At 43.5% G+C, this 19,558-nt stretch overlaps 1 protein-coding gene across 1 annotated transcript; it reads left to right on the top strand.

Annotated features, from left to right (window-relative positions):
* The first annotated feature begins 890 nt into the window (after nt 1-890).
* NINJ1 (ninjurin 1) lies at nt 891-19,231 on the top strand. Its single transcript, XM_030458436.1, has 4 exons — nt 891-1,043; nt 11,233-11,467; nt 16,080-16,241; nt 18,470-19,231. The coding sequence occupies exons 1-3, from the start codon at nt 972-974 to the stop codon at nt 16,232-16,234; spliced, it is 462 nt and encodes a 153-aa protein (XP_030314296.1). The 5' UTR covers nt 891-971; the 3' UTR covers nt 16,235-16,241; nt 18,470-19,231.
* Nucleotides 19,232-19,558: the final 327 nt, after the last annotated feature.

Genomic DNA, 19,558 nt, shown 5'->3' with positions numbered 1-19,558 from the left:
GAGCAATACATGTTTGGAAACTACACATAGGAATGGGCTTTTTAAACAACTATTGCAGAATATTTTCAGTGAAGATGAGCAATTCATTCCTAGCCTTAAAAGAGACAACATGTGGTCATATAACACCTCTTCTTTTAATTAATTTTTACTCTGAACACTAATTTAAGTAGCGTGCAGTTGTCTTGTAACAGTAACATTTAAAAAATTAGTTTATTTTGCTTTGTTGCATAGTTTAGGCTTCCCTTACTGCTCTCATTGCCAGCTCCGCTGTTTCCATGCCTCCAAGTGTTCCCTTGATGTTCCAGCACCAAACCTGCCTATTAACTGCTGGTGTGTGCATCCTCCCCTGTGTTACAGGGGGAAATAAGCCTAGGGAGAAGAAAAAAATAGTATAATGAAAACGAAAGCCTAAAAACACTGACTAAACATGGGCTCTTAGAATAAAACCCTAGCCTTCAACTTTAAGTTTTGTCAAGTCAGAGTCTTCTAGAAGGAAACATTTGCGTGCATTACCCCTGGCCTGTACTCCTCCCCAGCACAGCACGAATTATGCCTCTTGGCCAGCACTGGCAATTTGCAATTAAAATCAAGCTGCTCGGCCCTGACCCCCGCTGACGGTGCGAGGCCGCCGCTTACCCCCGGCTCCTTCCCAGGCACCAGCTCCCTTAGAGCCGCCGAAACCACCCCGGGCCCGGGCGGAGCTGCCACGGGGGTCTCCGTGATCCGGGGCGAGCACCGGGCACACGGGGGGACGAAGAGACCCACGCACCCACCCGGGGCCCGGAATAAGAGCCCGGGGGCGGCCTGTGAGGAGAGGGCGGGACGGTCCCGGGTCCGCCCCAGCTCCGCCAAGCTCCGCCTCACCACAAAGTTTCTCGTCAGCTGCCGCCGGCGGCTCCTCCCGCCCCTGAGCCGCCGGGACGAGAGGGTTCCCCGGGGGGCAGCGGGGCCGGAGCTTTCCCTCTGCCGCCATGGACTCTGGCAGCGAAACCCACGAGCTGAACGGGACGGCGGAGGGCGCGGAGCCGCCGGCGCTGGAGCGGGTAGGGCCGGGGCGCGTCCCGCCGGTGAGGCGGGCGGAGGAGGGTTCGGCTGCGGCCGTGTCCGGGCATGGCGGGCGGGAAGGAGCGGGGCGGGGGAGCGGAGGAGTCCCCCGGGGAGCGACCCAGGGCTCCGGCAAGGGCCGAGGGTTCCGAACAGGGGCCGAGGGTTCTGACAGGGTCCGAGCAGCCCGGGGCGGCAGTGCCCAGCCCAGCCTTACCCGCGCTCCGTCGGGCAGCGGAGCCGCGGATGTCCCGCGGGGCGGGAGCGGCTCTGCGCTCACCGCTGCTTCCGCCCTGTTATCGGTACCGCTCGGTTATCGCTATGGGTTTTTTACCCGGTTTTCATTCATTCAGCACTTTTTTTTTAAGGGATGCTGCTGCCAGCATCCCAATTGCCAGCGAAGGACTGAAAGGAGAATCCCGCTGAGTCCTTGTGACGCTGCCCCCGCAGCTCCTGCCCAAGGGGAGCTCACCGGGTGTCCTCCCACCCAGAAACCTCTCAGACCCCACCGGCACCAATCTGCACCCGGGGGGGTTTTCCACTCAGACTAGTTGGGAATGGATGGAAAAGTTGTGCGAGGTTATCTATACAGGAGATGTGTGAGCACAGAAATAGGAGGAATTCCTGAAAGGGTTGGGGCTGTATGTTTGGTTTTTTCCATACAGTAACACAGACAAAAACAAGAAGACAAACACCCAGCTTTTCACTACCACATCTAATCAAAACATGACCAGAGATCTTCACTGGGAAGCATGGCATCCCATATTCTGTTTACACACAAAGGATGTTTTCCAAGCATGCTGCTTATCTGAAAAGCCAGGCTGGTGAAAGAGCATCTTTTAAGTTGTTTTGGCAGAGACTAAACTCTAAAAAGCAGCCCTTATTCCAGCCTAAGGTTCTGCCACATAGAAGCAGTTGTACTAGATCACCTTCCATGTCACTACTGAAACTTTCTGGTTCCAGACAGACTGGACTGATTGTGTAGATTTGTTTGTCCTCCCTCCCTTCCTGACAAACCCTTGTAGTCATGAATATCAAACCAAGGGGAAAATAATCTGGTTTTACGAAAGCCTGGAAACTACTGAAAGAGAACCAATTCAAACTGGTGGCTTGAAGGCATTTCCTTTAAGCCACTGCCTTCTGGGTAGCTTTTTTTTTATTATTATGAATAAGGAGTTGTGATTGCATCACAGGTGCTGCTTACAATGATTTATTTTTTTAAGTTGGTCTGTTCCAAAAATTTTTCAGCAACTTTCCCATTTTGCCTCATTTTCAGTTGCAAGCAATAATCATTCTGTTACTCCTTTCTCATAGAAGCTGCAAGTTCTGTGTAAGTGCCATAGAAGGAATAAGCAGCAAAACATCCCTTTCTATGCTATTATATATATACAGTAGCAGAGAACTCTACAGACACTTTTTTGCCCATACAAAAAAAAAATTATATGCAAAGTAAAATGGATAGGGAAAGACTTCTTGAGTAGGTAATACCTTACAAAATCTGACCAATTAAATCTGATGAGGCTGTGAATCTGCAGGTGCCTGAATCCCCAGTATTTGAGTCAAAATGGGGCATCTGCTTTTAGGAATGCTCACATGGATGACACTGGTTTGCTCCCTGCCCATCCTAGCATCTGCCCTCTCCTCAGAATCAATTCTCTTGCACCCCATCAACAGTAGGCTGCTGCCTTCTGTTACAGGAGAGCTGACATCAAATGCATATATAGTTTTCTTGCCTTCAAAGCATTGGTGAAGCATAGGAATTAAAAACAGACTAGTCCAGCCTGCTGTCATTCTGAATGAGTGGTTACAGAGGGATTGAATGTGCTTTATTTTAACTCCATAATTGCTTTGGATAAATTTCTTAGCAAATCACAAACTTTTAGAGCAAGAAAGACCAGCAGGTCCAGGGAGGTGATTCTTCCCCTGTACTCAGCGCTGGTGAGGCCACACCTCGAGTCCTGTGTCCAGTTCTGGGCCCCTCAGTTTAAGAAGGATGTAGAGGTCCTGGAACAGGTCCAAAGGAGGGCAACTAGGCTGGTGAAGGGACTCGAGCACAGGCCCTATGAGGAGAGGCTGAGAGAGCTGGGGCTGTTCAGCCTGAAGAAGAGGAGGCTCAGGGGAGACCTCATTGCTGTCTACAACTACCTGAAAGGAGGCTGTAGCGAGGTGGGAACTGGACTCTTTTCACAGACGACCTTCAACAAGACAAGAGGACACAGTCTTAAGTTGTGCCAGGGGAGGTTTAGGTTAGATATTAGAAAGAATTTCTTCACGGAGAGGGTGATTAGGCTATGGAATGGACTGCCCGGTGAGGTGGTAGATTCTCCATCCCTGGAGACATTTAAAAAAAGACTGGATGTGGCACTCAGTGCCATGGTCTAGCAACTGCTCCGGTGGGTCAAGGGTTGGACTAGATGATCTCTGAGGTCCCTTCCAACCCGGCTAATTCTATGATTCTGTGATTCTAAGAAATTCCTTGAGTCTAATGTGAACAGTTATATTTGGCAGAAGTGTCTGGCTGTTTCTGCATAGGATCTGTTCATACTAATGCAGGTATTAACTGTTTTTTCATCTCCCTCTATTTGCTTTTCTTTTTCATGGTCCATATTGAAACCTCAGGATTCACTACACTGTAAAATCTAGTTTCTAGTTAATGTTTCCAAGAGAAGAGGAAGTGCCCAAGTGAAAGGGTAAAGAACTATGAAGAAGGTGAAGAGGAATTGGATAGCAGAACAGTTCTGGAATAGTTGGCTTCTGTTGGAGTTGTATTATTACTAAACAGGAATTGAAGGTTGTGTTTTAATTCCAGATCACTTTGGGACATGGCAGTTTTTTGGCATCATGCTGCAAGTAAGAGAATTAAAATTTGTGGGGCCTTGAAATAATTCTACATTGACATTTCTTGTATCAAACTGGGTTTGGAGTGACATACTCCAAATATTGAAACTGTTGGTGATAATTTTTTGTTTGCTTGGTTTTTAAGTATCTAGAAGAAACAACCAGTGTTCTAACTCCACAAAACAGGCAGCCCACAGATGCGTGAGAGCAACAGTATTTTAAGACAAAATCACTGGAATGAGCAGTAGTAATGCAAGACAGGGAAAAAAAATCACACAGGAGAAAGTTTCTATGTAAATAGAACAAATACAAGTTATTACTTCATTACACAAAGTTAGTCATCAGGTGTACTGATTAACTCATTTAATGAGCCAAAATATTCCACCTTGGTGCTGGAACTGCGTGCCTATGGCCCTAACATGAATACTCTGCTCTCCAGAGACCCCACCAGGAGCCCTGTGTCCAGTTCTGGGGTCCCCAACACAGGATGGACATGGAGCTCTTGGAGTGAGTCGAAAGGGTAGCCAGGAACATGATCAGATGGGCTGGAGCAGCTGTTTGGCCCAGGGAAGGAAAAGTTCCAGGGAAACCTTATAGGAGCCTTCCAGTGCCTGAAGGGGCTACAGGGAAACTGGGGAGACACTTTGCCATGCAGGTTTGTAGAGACAGGATAAGGGCTGATGGGTTTAAGCTGAAAGAGGGTGGATTTAGGTTAGGCATTAGAAAGAAATTCTTCACTCTAAGGGAGGTGAAACTCAGGTTGCCTGGGGAGTTGGGAGACTCTTGATGCTCAAGAGGCAATGGTTTTAAACTTGACGAGGGGAGATTTATGTTAGACATTCAGAAAAAAAATATTTTCTGTGAGGGTGCTGAGCCCCTGTGCCAGGTTTCCCAGAGAAGCTGTGGCTGCCCCATCCCTGGCAGTGTCTCAGCCCAGGCTGGATGGGGCTGGGAGCACCCTGGGCTGTGGGAGGTGTCCCTGAGCATGGCAGGGGGTGGGAATGGATGCGTTTTAAGGTCTCTTCCAACCCAAACCAGTCTGAGTTCTATGATATTTTTCCCAATTTTTTCACACTAACTTTTTAGCTCTCAGGAATCAGCATGGTTATTGCCTTTTTATAATTTCCTAACATAGTTATACTTTCATTTTCTGTCTGCCCATAGAGAAAGTGGCTTTTCTTACCCATAGTCCTTTAAAGACTCTAGAAAATTAATGCTGTGTAGGAGCACAGACTGAGTTTTTATATTGAGTTTGTTTTTTAATTGCCTGCAGTCATACTGTGTGATGGTAGAAGCCTCACAAGCTGGTTAGTGTGAAGTTAGGCTGGGACTTGGATGGACAGATTCCCCTGGATCCCCTAAGGAAATTCCTGCCAGAGATGTAGCTGGTGATTCAGCCCAGATATAGGGGTTTTCTCTGTGAGTCAGAACTAAGCTGAACAAGTGATCTAATGTTTTAATGGGGCAAAAGAAAGAATATCTTCTGGGGAGGTGTACAAAGGATCTAATCATCCATTACATAATTGATATAGCTTAAACTGTTTGTGTTGAAACAATATTTCTTTTCTTTGTAGATTATTTTCCCTATTTTTCTAGATCAGCAAGATCTGTGAGACAGAGGGGAAGTTTGATTTCAGAGTGGCCACATGTGGCCCATTTTCAGTGATGGAAATGTGGACAGAAATGACACATATATGAGAATTATTAAATAACTGTATAAAGTTACTATTTCCATTCTATAACTCTAGGGCTTATCCTTGGGGGGGGGGAAAGTAAAGTCCTGAAACTGTCTACTGTTCAGTCCTGTATTCCTGTTATATCTGGTCCTCTTGTGACATAACTAATTTTTCCTGAATATCCCACTAAAAATCTGGAAGAGTATGCTGTGCAGTGGTTTTCTTAAAGAACTTAAAAGTTTACTTTTTAAACAGAAGGGGCTTTTTAGCATCTTTGTAATGGTTTTGGTGTGAGAGAGTGTTGCAACACCCAGTAACGGAGCAGAAGAGTCCCTGTAAGATCAGTGTGACTCAGCTTTTTACTTACACAGCCTCCTTATTACCTCTCCATTATTTTAAAATTAGGACTGTCCCTAAACACAGGAACCTAAGGAAGCTTGCTCTCTGACATTTCAAACCCTGAGGTCACCAGGATTGACAGGCTTGTCCAGTCTCATTTGTTTGCCTGTTAAAAAGCTGCCAGCCAATTGCAGACAGAAATCACTGACCTAAAATAGAAAGAAAACCATCCACAGAGTAAGCTGCAAGACAAAGATTATGAAGACTGTAGTGCAGTGTAAATGTACATGGAAGTGAAGAATCCTCTGACATTTTAAGGAAGATGTTGCTAATGCTGCTCTTGGAAGCCTGCTTTAGAATACAGAAACAATAATCAGCGTTGTTTTGCCAATTAACCCATACAGCCCTGTGGGCCTCCTGTATTTAATAAGGGCATCCTACTGCATAATGACTCAGTTAGAATACCCTGGAAGTATTTAGTGCTAACACTGTGCCAATACCAAAGCAGGTATTTGTATGTTTTCAGAACTCAGACATGAACATGTGGAGCTCTGGGTCCTGCAGATATTAAGTAGCTGCAATTACAGATTGCAAATCAAAATGCAGGTGACTCAGGCTGCTGTTCTGGATGAAAATTTGCACTTGCTGGTTCTAAGTGTTCATTTGGGAAACTGGAAGCTGACCTTGCTAGCTGCACAATACTGCTTTTCTAGGGGAATTTAAAAAGAAAGCAGTGACCAGTCTTGTGCAAGTGTCTGTTAACTTTATTATGAGACCAGTAAATTCAGTGGTCAGAAGAAAGTCTGGCTCTTATCTGGGAAGTGTCAAGGTCCTATTGGTTCAGACAATATTTACCCTTTAGAGTTTTTATAGGGAGATTATTATTATTATTATTATTATTACTATTACAATTATTATTACTATCATTACTATTATTATTGTTGTTATTATTATTATTATTATTATTATTAAACCAGTCTGCTTAAGAGAATATATATATGGTGTTAGATATTTAAGAAGCTGAGTAAAGCACTAGGGAAGATACCAAAAAAGAAGGGATGGATTCTATAAACTTGCTCTCTAAATCCAAATGATTTCTTTCCTCCTGCATTCGCAGGGCACAGTGACCGAAATGAATAAACCAAAGTTCTGAATACAGATTAAAAATAGGCATAATATTTGTGGGTGGTTTTTTTCCCCTCTATAGCTTACAGATGAGTTGCATGTCAGAAGCCCCACCTGTCTTTTCTGGACAGATGAACTGGTACCATTTTGGGAAATTTAGTGAGGTCAAGTTGGAGGAGAAAAAAAAAATGAATTGTTGGGGTTTGCTTTGTTTTGGTCAGTGTCCCAGGCCCTTCATTGAACTGCTTCAGCACACACCAGTGTCTGGTCAATACTCTGTGCAGTGTAAATATTATCACAAGTAGCAATTTAATGCTGTAATAGAAACAAATCTTTATTTAGCAAAGATACCTTATTGTTTGCTTTAAAATGTTTCCATTTTCAGTGCTGTGCCCTTCCTGTTGAATCATCAGGTGGGTCTTGGAGGTGACTCCTGAAACTCAGCATCAAAGGCCATTGGCCTCAGTGCCTCTTTTGTTTATTTTTGTAGTAAATGTAATGAATAAATCCTTTCTGTATTTCTAAGGGACTCAGTTCTGGGTGTACCATGGGAATGGCAAGTGAAGCAAAGCAGTGGTACAGTTGCCAGCCAGGCTGTGGATCCAGCACCCTCCAGTCCTGGTGTGTTTGGTTCCATAGAAGCAAGGAGGTGCTGGGTGCTGTCTGGCACCTTGGCTTCACCCTTCCAAACTGCAGTGCTCCAGGCAAGCAGGGGGAGCAGAGACACAACAGGGGATCCTTCAGGCCCTGATGGAGCAAGAGCAGGAGGCTTTCCACTCCTCTCCTTTTCATCATTCCCTGCGGACTGGCACGGACTTTTTATCACTTTTTGCTCTGTTGTTCAGAGGCTGCTGCTGCTCTGTGGGTGCCAGGAGGTCTGAGAGCAGGCAGGGAAAGGGTGGTTCAGCATCTCAGTTGCCCCTGGCCTTATTCACACCCAGGTGAACACAGATGCTGATTTCTCCAGGCTGGTTTGGCTGCACCAACTGGGGGGGTCAGCTTGTCTGTACCAGGGAATTTGCATCCTGCAAGTGTGTAATGAGGTGTTTGGGTGACATGGGGACATTGCAGGTGACATGGAGCCCAGACTGATCTCTTGCCAAGGGACACCTGGAGCAAAGCCTGGCTTCCCATGTGTCCCAGGGAATTCCCACAGGCTCCACGTCCCCTCTGCAGCCCCAGCACAGGGAGTGCACTTTGGTGCTCTGGGCCGCACGTGTTGCTATGTGCTGGGAATATCCCTGAAACCATGAAGCCACAGAGCAAAGCTCCCATATAATTTCTGTTGTACAGCACTGTCATTATCCTGAGGTTAAGGCAGCAGCTCTCCTTTCATTGTCTGTCTATATATTGCTGTTTAACACGTAGTCTGAGCTTAGAAATTGCTGCCCTAGTGCTGGCTGCTGTACTTTCAGCAGTTGCCTTCAATTTGCTTCCAGAAGGAAAGGCTAATTTACTTTTTTTTTAATTGTTGTTGATTTTTTTATGATTATTTATGGTTTTTCAGTGTGAGTCAAGGGCTCCATTTCTCATTCAGGAGATGGGAAGTGATTGTTTCAGGGGCTTTCATCATTACAGGTCCTTTCTCCTGGCAGAAGGCCAAATCACAGCCTGAGAAAAAGCTCTGCACAGTGGAACTGACATTTCAGTTCTTCTTATGTCTAGTTTCAGTTCTGAACTGGTCTGCTTCCAGGAATGGTAGCTGAAAACAACAGAGTAAAATGGAATTTTGGGGGATCTAATCATGGTAAATAGCTGAGCTGTCATTCCAGGAATAAGAAAGTTAACCTTGGTTTGCCTTAGTAGCACCCTACTTTGAGAAGCACCCATTTATTGGTGTGCAGAAGTGACTCAAAACCCTTGCCTCTGCCACAGTTCAAACCCCATAGGCTGCTGCTTCCATCTGCAGCTCCTGACCATACAGAAAAACAGCAAACAGCAAGCTCCTAGGGGTGCAGCAATACATTGCCCTGGGAAAAAGAAAGGATCATATTCTGTGTGTATGTTGAGCTGTCTTGTATCATGTAGTCACAGAGGTAACTGAAAGGTAGATGGAGCCCAGGCTGGTTTTTGTAGAGTTAAAAAAGAGGAAAAGCCCTGTAAAACATGATCCCATTCCTATATCAAGTGAAAACAAAGTCATCATCATGGTTTTACTACTTTCCCCTTCCATCAGGATTCAGAACTGAGTCACAGCTACCCTGGTAGTTTTTTCAAAGTCAGTGTTTTTGCAGGAAGGAGTTCATGAGCTGATAGGCATAGGTAAAAATTCTCTATATAGACTCGTGACAAAATAGATCATGTTACTTCTACAGTACACAGAGAAGAATTTATTTTAAATTCTTTTTAAGTTCATGCCCAGAAACTGGATTCTGCTATTACACACATAACATTACTCTTACACCACTAGCAGTAGGTAGCCAAGAGCTAAATGTGTGCATGTGGCTTTTTACTGTACAATAGACAGAAAAATGTGGTTTTTTTCTACTGGGTACTGCCAGCCTATATTCTGTGCTGCTTTCCCTGAGGAAATGAACATCTGCACCTGGTTTAATGCTTCTGCTGAATGGGGCACTAGAATGACAGGATTTTTTCCAAAGCATCCCAACACTATAGTGGTTTAATGGAGCAGGGGGATGGGAAGAGGAGGCTCTGTCTGGAGAGAGAAAAGGTGACTAATGCGGGACAGATTCCCCAACCAAACTGCATTTTTAATAGTGGGATACAGACAAAACCAAACGAGTCTCCACTTCTTTCTGAATGAAGCCACTATCCATCCCAGAGCCATTTTCTTTCTGGGAGCTCAGTCCCAGTAAAGAAGCCATCTGCATGAAGCTTTGGTCCCATGGCTTCCTTTTCTTTGCAGATAAACAGCCTCCTGTTTGCCCTGTGGCATTTTTCACTCCTGTGGTTGATTAGAACATGTCTGGTGAAAATAGGTCAAGTTTGGTATTTGAGTGCCCGGGAAAAACTGGCAATGTGTTTGCTCTGCACATCAAGGTCTGGCCTATTAAAAAGGACACTTTCAGGTCTGGACAGTGGCAAACCTGGCTTTGGAGCTGGAAATTTGATGGTTATTAGTGCTGCTGAAGAGAGCAACCAGAGGGTGTTTGCTGCATTTGAGCTGACCTTGAAGTGAGACTTCCCTCAGTGTTTTCTGGGCAGCAGAACACATTTCTGCAGTGAAAAGGTCTCTAAGAAGCAGGTTTAAATCAGTCAGCTGGAATAAGCTTACTTTAATGTATTTGTGTATTAATTTGGAAAGAAAGTCTAGAAGTAAGAGCAGTGAGGATGAAATGCTTAACCCACTCAGAGGGTGCAGAAGAGAGGGTTACTTACCCTTTCCTCACTGCAGAGTTAGGTGTCTTAAGCCTAACCAAGTTACTCTAAAATACATCTAATTTCTAGATACATAGAAATCATCCCTGAGAGATGAGCTGTGGAATTTCACGTTGGATCACATGAATCATCATCAAGAAAAACTCATTCATTCCACTGGGTTAACTGGCTCTGGCTTTTCCCTGCAGATGTTTTTTATGTTCCTGTTTGTTTGCAAGGGAATTTTTTAAAAATCCAAACAACTGAAAATGGAAAGAAAAGTTCCTTGTAGCTGGGCAGTGCTTGGCAACCACAGATCATATGACACATAAACAGAAAACCAGCTCCCTGTGTATGGATGGACCTGGAGAGTGGCATGGCAGAGCAAAATGCAGTAGGGAAAGAGGTCAAGGAAAGTTTATACAAGTGGCCAATTTCCACAAAAATCCTCATGAGCAGTTCAGGAACTATGCAGATGTGTGACAACAGAGGGTGAATTTAATTAATAATTTGTATTTTGAAGCATGCCTTTAGGAGTAAAATAGCAGTCTGTTGTTTGCTTGATTGTTCAACAGTGGGGTTTTCCCTCACAGTTTTTATCAGTGCCAACTTTTCAGCTCCTTTAATACTTCTTTTTCCCAGGATAGAAACATACTGACTGTTCAGACCCATCCTGCAAGCTGGAGAAGGTGGATCTGCCCCAGCCCAGTGCTCTCCTGTCAGGGGTTGGGCAGTGGAAAAGGTGCCCTGGGAGTCCCAGTGCCACCCTGGCAGGACCATTACTGGTACCATTACCAACTGGTACCATTACCAACTGATGGGCCAAGGGATTGCTCACTGACTTCACCAGTGAAGAGATGTGAATAATCTTTTTCCTCTCTCCCAATTTCAGCACAGAAGGTCCCAGTGGTTTCAAAGAAATGGACCCATTAATATCAACCACTATGCCAACAAGAAGAGTGCTGCAGAGAGCATGTTGGACATAGCCCTGCTGATGGCCAATGCCTCCCAGCTGAAAGCTGTGATGGAGCAAGGACCTTCTTTTTCCTTCTACATCCCACTTATCATTCTTATCAGCCTGTCACTCATGCTGCAAGTTATAGTGGGAGTGCTCCTGATATTCCTTGGTATGTAGCAAAAGCAAGAACCATTGACATGGATTTTTCTTGTAGAATTTAACCCATATCTAGAATCCCCATTTGTTTTTTAAAATGATGATATATTTAAAAGTATTTATCTCAGAATTGATTAAAGCTATCTCTTAAGACCATAGAAATGTTGCAACAGGAGGAGTAAAGGCAGCTTTTTGTGGAAACTTTAGTTTTGACCAACTTCCTCATACTAATTTTCCCAGAGCATTAATATTTTTCTTTTCAGAAGGCCTGAAGAGGAAGGAAAATTATGAAATACTGTAAAAGAAGTCTTAATAAGCCAGATAGGCTTATGCAGCCTTCCCAGTTTCATAATATTGTTCCTGGCAAGACCTGTTACTTAATCTTACAACCAAAATGTATTTGTACCATATCTGTCATATCATAACTAATATTATAAGAACATATTGTGTATGTAGGAACTCTGCAACAGAAGTGAAAGTTGAGATGTCTGTAGTCATGTTGGTGTGGCACATTGTATTTGGTTTATTTAAAGGTTTGACAGCAAAGGCTTGGACAAAAAAACCCCATAGTTCTACAATTAAGAAGTTACTCAAAGCATCCTAAATCTCTAGGTGGGAGTGGTAGAAATATACTTATTATTCAGTTAAACTGAAAGAAAAGCTGAGAAGAAAAGCAGGCTACTTGGAGCAGGATTTCATCATAAGAATGTTCCTCATCTATTATGCACTTACTATCACTTCAGTCAAAACTTTTTACCTTGCATATCATCACATCCCACCCCATCCCACCCCATCACAATCACATCACATCACAGTCCAAGTGGGATCCTGTGCCTACAAATAAATTGTCTTGAATTCTGCTTAACACTAGGGAAACTTTTTATGCTTTCTATGAAAGAAATGTGGTGCAATAACTTAAACTTATACTAGAAATAATTTCAAGATAACAAGTTCAAATGGGAGTTGCATTAGTGCATGTTCTGGACACATTTAATGAGAACAAGTAGAACTAGTTCCCTGCTCCCTGCCCTCCCCTTCCCCCCCTTTTTGTCTTACTTGTTGAACTACAGACCTCTGCATTCCTAGAAGTTGAATTGCAGCATCTTTGGTCTTTTAAAAAATAGAGGATCCACTATTCAGTATTAATAGGTACAGTGTCTGAGACAATAAGAACCAGTACCCACCACTAAAGGTGAGATATTTTAAGTCAGTATTGCTACATTAGAGGTACCCATATGTCCTACACCCTCTGCATTATTCTGTGAGACAAAATATTGATCTATACAGCTCTAGACTCAAGCTCATTTCTATGTCATCACTAAGTGAGCATCAATTACCAAAAAAAACCCCAACTAAAACTCCACAGAAAGTGGAGAGACAGAACACTTCTGGAAACCTGAGTTTCCTGTTTTAACCTTAAATAAGCCTTCAGCATTTCACTGTCTTAACCCACTGGGATATCTTCCCAAGGCAAATGCAAAAAGAATCCAGTGGCACTTTGTGAAGTTGCTGCTAAGCTTCAGCAGTCATTAGCAGCACCTAAAACCCCAGAATGTAACTTTGGAGAGTTGATCAAAGATACTTGTGGAAATCAGAGAGATTTCTGCATCAGTTGAACCGCATTATTCACCAAAATAAATGATGATGTCAGCCAGAGGAAACAGCTGTGGATCACTTCTTTTGCTAGTGAGAAATAAAGAAATGTTCTTGTAATATTTTTCCAGATCTTTCCCTTTAAATTAATGGGTTCAGATCTTAATTCTACCATGAATGAAAAGCCTCAAAGGTGACACCAGGGTTCACACAAGGCATCTCTGTTTGTTTTTTAGTGTGGTTTTTAGGGCAACTGGAAAAACAACTTTCTGTTCAAGGAGAAAGTTTCTAGGAAGCCAGGATGCACGAGCTGATGTAGCTGTTTCCTTTTTTACAAAAGAGACAGAATATAGCTGTGTCTGCTTGTGTTGGAGTTGGTAAAGGAGCAAAATCCTGGTCCTGGCTCAGAGGAGATTCTAGAAAGGGACTGGGAAAAGTAACCTGCTGATACTGGGGGATGTGGAAAGAGAGTGATGGAAAAATGAGCAAAACACTTCCATGTTCCTTGGTTGAAGGCATCTCCCTGGTGGTTGTTTCAGTTAAGCAGGCTTTGAGGCTGCAAACAGGTTCCTGGTTTGTGTTGGGCAATAATTTCTCAGTAGATGCTGAGGCATTGCTTTTTAATGCTTGTTTTTTGCCAGACATTGCCCAAGTGGCTTCCATCTCTAATTTTTCTCTTTGAGAGTAAAGAGAGTACTCAGCAGCCCCAGCCCCAAAGCTGAGCTGAGTTCTCAGATCAGGGAGCAAAAAGTGGGATTCCTCAGGAGCTGAGCCTGGTTCCACAGCCAGCAGCTGGGAGTGAGGAAAGCCCCCAGCCTGGAGCAGTCTGCAGCTGATGCAGAGATGCTGTCCTGAGCTCAGAACACTGAAAATAGGAAATGGGATACACAGACACAGGCATCACAGCAAGAATTTGCTTTTCACAGCAGGTATTTGGTAGTTTTGGCTTGTGGGAAGTTTGTCTTTCTGTCCAGCCACAAAATTCTGCCATTTACAAGCTCTCACAAGTCCAGGCAAAAGGCTGTGCAACCATCCAGTTTCTTTCCTTGGGACAGAGGTTTATCCCAGGAGCTACCACTTCTTATAGTTCTCTACCAGGGTTTAAAGGCTTTTCCCCCTTTAAAAGAGTCTTTCACAAAAACATTTTGAAAAATGTTCAGCAGACTTGTCCTTGAAAGGGATTTAAGATTTTGTAATCTTTACTTTTTGGAAGAAAAGCAAAGAATATCTTGAAATAGTTTGTGGCATTGAATCATAGTCCTCTGATCCCACTATAATAAAATACTTAAAGAATAACTGTTCTTAAGAGCATTTTCACAAACACCCTCATCCTAAGTACTATAATCACAAAGACAGGATTACTGCAATGCTACTGCAAAAAAATCCAGAGCCTGACAAGCAATTCTTGTCTTCTCTGACCCTTACTTGGACAAATGGAAAGCTCTGCAAGGGTCAGTTCTGCTTTGAGCATGATTTCTTTTAACTCACAACACACATTGGGTCAAATATTGCTTTTCCTTTTTTAAACCAAGCATCCAAAATGCTTTTCTTCCTTACTTCAGGATTCATTACTCAGTTTCATATATTCTGCTTCATTCAGTACTAGAGCCCTTCCAAGTACTGTTGGGATGCAGGCATCCATGTAGCTCTAGGTGTTTATTAGATGTGCTCAAGCTCATTTTCATGGTTTAATTCTGATGAGCTTAAATTATTTCATACCTACACAGTAGCTGAAGATTTTCAAATGGTTCCCCCATGCTGTTCCTCAGTGCTGGCTTGTGATGTTTGACTCTTCTGCTTCAGCAAACATGGTTTGAACAGGTGCCCAGAATTCCTTGAAACCAAAACAGCATGAGACTTTCCAGCTACCCACATGAACCTGGCTTTTAATCCTTCAGCATCACCAGGATGTTTGCCACCACATCGACAAGCAGGAGAGTCTTGGTTCTGTGGTTAAGTTCTGCAGGGTTGGCAAGTTTATTGAGTTGAAAGCATTAAGAAAGTTTGTTTCATACAGCAGCTGTCAGCCACACGTCTCTGCACAAGCTCATCAGAAAGTTTTATTCCTGTGGCTGTAAAAACTTGTCAGGTACAAACTTTCTCTCCTGTACGTGCACACAAAAGCTCCAGTGATCCATGGACTTGGAACAAGGAGTCTGAACAGACAAATCAAATCCCTAAGCACACTGCACACTTCATCATCACTCATTCCATCAGTATCAAAGGACTTTAGCAGAGCCTGAGCTGCAGGAGAGCAGAGAGAATCTTGGGGTTCCAGGTGATGCCAGGCAAGCCTCCCCAGAGTCCTTACTGTCCTGTGCAAGCACATGCTTTACTCTATCATCAGCTCTGCTGTCAGTCCCATGTAGCTCATCTGTATGTTTTCACAAGACCTGGAATCAAGTTTAAACTAAATGAGTGTTATCTCCCCTGCCTGTTCCTCCCTCACTCCCATTAGCAGCTCAACCAAAGGACATCTGCAAGAAACAAAGGAAATGTTTACACAGCTGAACTGTGGCTGCACTGCTCTGAAACCTTCCTCTCTTTAACAGATCTAATGCCCTTGCTTTCTACAACCAGAATTGGAGCAAAAGCAGGGAGTGCAGCTGGGGTGGGGCACCAGTACAAGAAAAATGCTGGTAAAGAGCTTGGGTTGTCTGCAAAGAAATTTAACTCCATCCCATCCTGTCAGGGCTTCAAGCTTCATCTATTCAAGATCGAAATATTTTTTAAACACCTAAAGTCTACAACAAAACAAGGTTTCCAAAGAACTCAGGAGATTTCAAGTAATGTTTGTGCATCCATCCCTTCCCATGTGCCTTGATTCTCATTACTGGAAGCTGCTGGGCTCCTGTGGTTAAAGATCCTCCCCTTAGCACTTTTCCTGACACTGCAGATTCTGACTTCCCTTTTCAGTCTGACTGATGCAAATAGCTCAGTGTAAGAGAAGTTCTGGAACTACAGTAGTAGTGAAGATTTTTATTCTGGATTTTGAACGTACAATTAATTTTTTTGTTTCTTTCTCTTTAAAGTCAAATATGACCTTAACAACCCTGCAAAGCATGGAAAGCTGGATTTCCTCAACAACCTTGCAACTGGACTGGTATTCATTATAGTAGTAGTGAATATTTTCATCACTGCCTTTGGGGTGCAGAAGCCAGGTGCTGAGCCTGCATCAAGACAGTAATTCCAAGGTGAGTATTCCAAGGGGAGTGTGGTCTGTGCTCAGGGATGTGCACTGCACACTGGGGTACAGCTGTAAAAATAGCCAGCAGCTTGTCCACACAGTTCCAGCCTTCACAGATGAATAAGTTTACTTAAAGCTACCATGAAAGCAGAAGCTTCTAGGAACTGCTGAGTTATTACAGTGGTATTTTTTAATGTAGGATTCAGAAGTTGATGGCAGCACTGACTTTGTCAGAGGCCCCTTGCATGTATCATGTGTTGGAAATGTGAGGATTCTCCTCCTGGCTCCTTTTCCTCATTGCTCACTAAGGCAGGAAGGGTCATAATACTGTTTTGCTTCCTCCAAATAACTTACTTTAACCAGTCTGTTATGAACACTGAAGACTGAATCTTTATCCAAGTAACTGGGGCTGTTAGGTCCAACACAGAATACCCCATGTCACCAGAGCCCTTTGGTTCCTCTGCAGATGGTGTGACTGTTCTGTCCCCCCAAGCTGCAGGGCTTTTGCTTTCTGGGACACTCACAAAGATGCTTGCTGTCACTTTACTTGATCCTTTCCATCATTTAGAACAACATTGTCTTCCCTACTTGCATTTTAAATTTTGTCTTTTACTTTCACAGAAGGATAAATATAAAAATTGTGGGCATCCCAAAATGAGTATCTTCCTAGCATCAAAGCTACAATGAACCATTTGGGAAGAGATAAACCTAAATTGTAGGCTAAATTGTAGCCCAAGGAGCACTGAAATCCAACATCTGCCTTTAAAACAGCCCTGCTGAGCCTCTGTGTGCCAGCATTGCTCTGGCTCTCTGGGTTTCATATCTCAGCTCCTGGGCACAAGGACTGGGGAAGAAATCCTTGACTTGCCTGCAAGCCATGGGACAGTGGCCACCAGGCACTGTCTGAGTTAACTTCTAGGTGATATCCTTTCCCTGAAGAAGGTACAAGGCCTTGAAAACTTTAATCTGAAGATGAATGGCACAACAGAAATCTGTAACAAGAGTGGAAAGCAGAGGAAAATCCATCAGGACTCTGAACATCATGGGAGAAATCAGTGCAGCAAATTGCTAGGAATGTGAAATGAGGAGTGAAATTCATTTATTTTGGAGTGGGGGTGGAATTGCCTCCTTTAACCAAAACCTGGGAAATTCTACAAGGTAGCTTTGGTGTGCTTTCTGGCACTCGTTCCTGCAGATAAACTAAAAGAAAAATTGAATTTTAGCCAAGAGTAGGTAGATTATCTGAGATACTACCAGAATTATAGGTAGAGCATCTGTCTCAGCAGTGTGTATTGCAGCACTACTGAAACACTAACCACAAAATTGTGTTGGCAAAGTCAAGAGAACTGGATGAAGAAATGCTGGAATTTTTGCTGTCCTTGCCCAGTAGCCAGGAACAGAGGCAGAGACAAGAATCTAAAACAGGCACCAAGAAATTCAAATAATGGGCAAGGTGTCACACCAGAATCCCAGACTCACTTCCTTCTCCTTCTGATAGAAGAAAAATTTAAGAGGAAAGAGAGGAGAAACTGTTCTTGCTTATCACACCAAAGTACTCTGAGTGGAGAGGAGGAGGAATTCACCCAATCTGAAGCCAGTTAGTGCAATATCCATATAGTATGGTGTATATATTTTAATAACTATTAATATACAATAATAGAGAGTGGTCCAGCCAGCAAGGGTTCAGGAAAGGCAAGTCCTGACCAGCCTGATCTCATCCTGTGCCCGGGTGGATGAGGGAAAGGCTGTGGGATTTCTCTTCCTTGTCATCAGTAAAGTCTTTTCCAGCAGTGACAATTCTGTGATGAAAGCAGGTTTGTACCTGACCAAACCCAGCAGCTGGGTTATCCTGCCTTCATGCTTCCTGCACATACATTTTCCTGATAAAGTGGCCACGTTTCTGGGACCTGTTTTTTTTTTTTTTTTTGGCTCCACACTTGCTAAATGTTATTAATTGCTCTGAACCCTACATCTTGGCTTTGCTTCCTTATACATATTGCCCTCACTAAAAGCACCTGGTCATCTGAATCTAACTTGAAAAACAAGTATTTTTCATTTGGCTGCCAAAAGCTCCTCAAAACTCTGAGAGAAGTGAGTGCCCACCATTTTCTGGCTTTACCTTCATTATGGTGCTCTCTTTTCCAATTAAAACCTAATTTCCCCCTTGAAGGCAAATTTATAATTCACTGTAATTCCCATATCATTAAATCTCAGTATTTCTGTTTTCTGTTTCAGAGACCTGAAGTGTTCCTTCTTCCATAGATGCCATTTGCAACTGAGCCAGCTGCACTTGGACACATTGGGAAAAAAATAATCTGAAGAAACTGGACATACTGAGCAGCCTTGTTGAGTTTCCAACAACCAACACCTAAAGTTTTCCAGTGTGTTAATATGTAAATAGTTTGGCATCTGAGGAAAGATTGATTTTGACCCAAGGATATTGTTTTTTCTGGACTATTGGCATTTCAGTTTCTGTAGAAACAAATTGTTTCTGAGAGCAGTGACATAAGCTGATCAAACAGGGTCATACCAACCCTTCACAGGACTTTCCCCTTTTTCCTGCCTCTCAGTTTTGTTGCTGTTTTTCATCTCCAGTGTGGTGAGAAGCATCAGGCTCTGTTCTGGAGTGGTCCCATTGTCCTTCTGGTCACACAGACCTTTCGGTGGCTTGGCACCAAACCCAGGTTCCCCAAGGCCCATCTGGGATCTTCCTGAGCAGGGGCAGCTCTGGCTGGGGGTTTGTTCACTCCAGAGAAAGCCAAGCTGGGACATGCACAGACTGCAGACCTTGGCCCAGCTTTGCTCATGGGTGGTTGCTTCTCCTGTTTCATGGAATCAGTCATAGAATGTTAGGGGTTGTAAAGGACCTCTAGAGATCATCTAGTCCTACCCCTCCTGCCTGAGCAGGGTATCTTCAGGTTCCTCTCTTTCTTTTTTTCCTTTTCCCTTTTCCTTTCCCTTTTCCTTTTTCTTTTTTTCCTTTTCCTCTTTCTCTCTCTTTCCCTTTTCCTTTTCCTCTTCCTTTTCCCTCTCTTTTCTTCTTTTCTCTTTTCTTCTTTTCTTTTCTTTTCTTTTCTTTTCTTTTCTTTTCTTTTCTTTTCTTTTCTTTTCTTTTCTTTTCTTTTCTTTTCTTTCTTTTCTTTTCTTTTCTTTTCTTTTCTTTTCTTTTTCTTTTTCCTCTTCTTTTATTTTCTCTTCTTTTCTTTTCTTTTCCTTTTCTTTTTCTCTGCTTTGCTTTTTCCTTTCCTTTCCTCCCCTCTCCTCTCCTCCCCTCTCCTCCCCTCTCCTCCCCTCTCCTCCCCTCTCCTCTCCTCTCCTCCCCTC

Source organism: Calypte anna, chromosome 12 (assembly GCF_003957555.1).
Source record: "Calypte anna isolate BGI_N300 chromosome 12, bCalAnn1_v1.p, whole genome shotgun sequence".
Classification (NCBI taxonomy): domain Eukaryota; kingdom Metazoa; phylum Chordata; class Aves; order Apodiformes; family Trochilidae; genus Calypte; species Calypte anna.
This window is presented reverse-complemented; position numbering and strand designations above follow the sequence as displayed.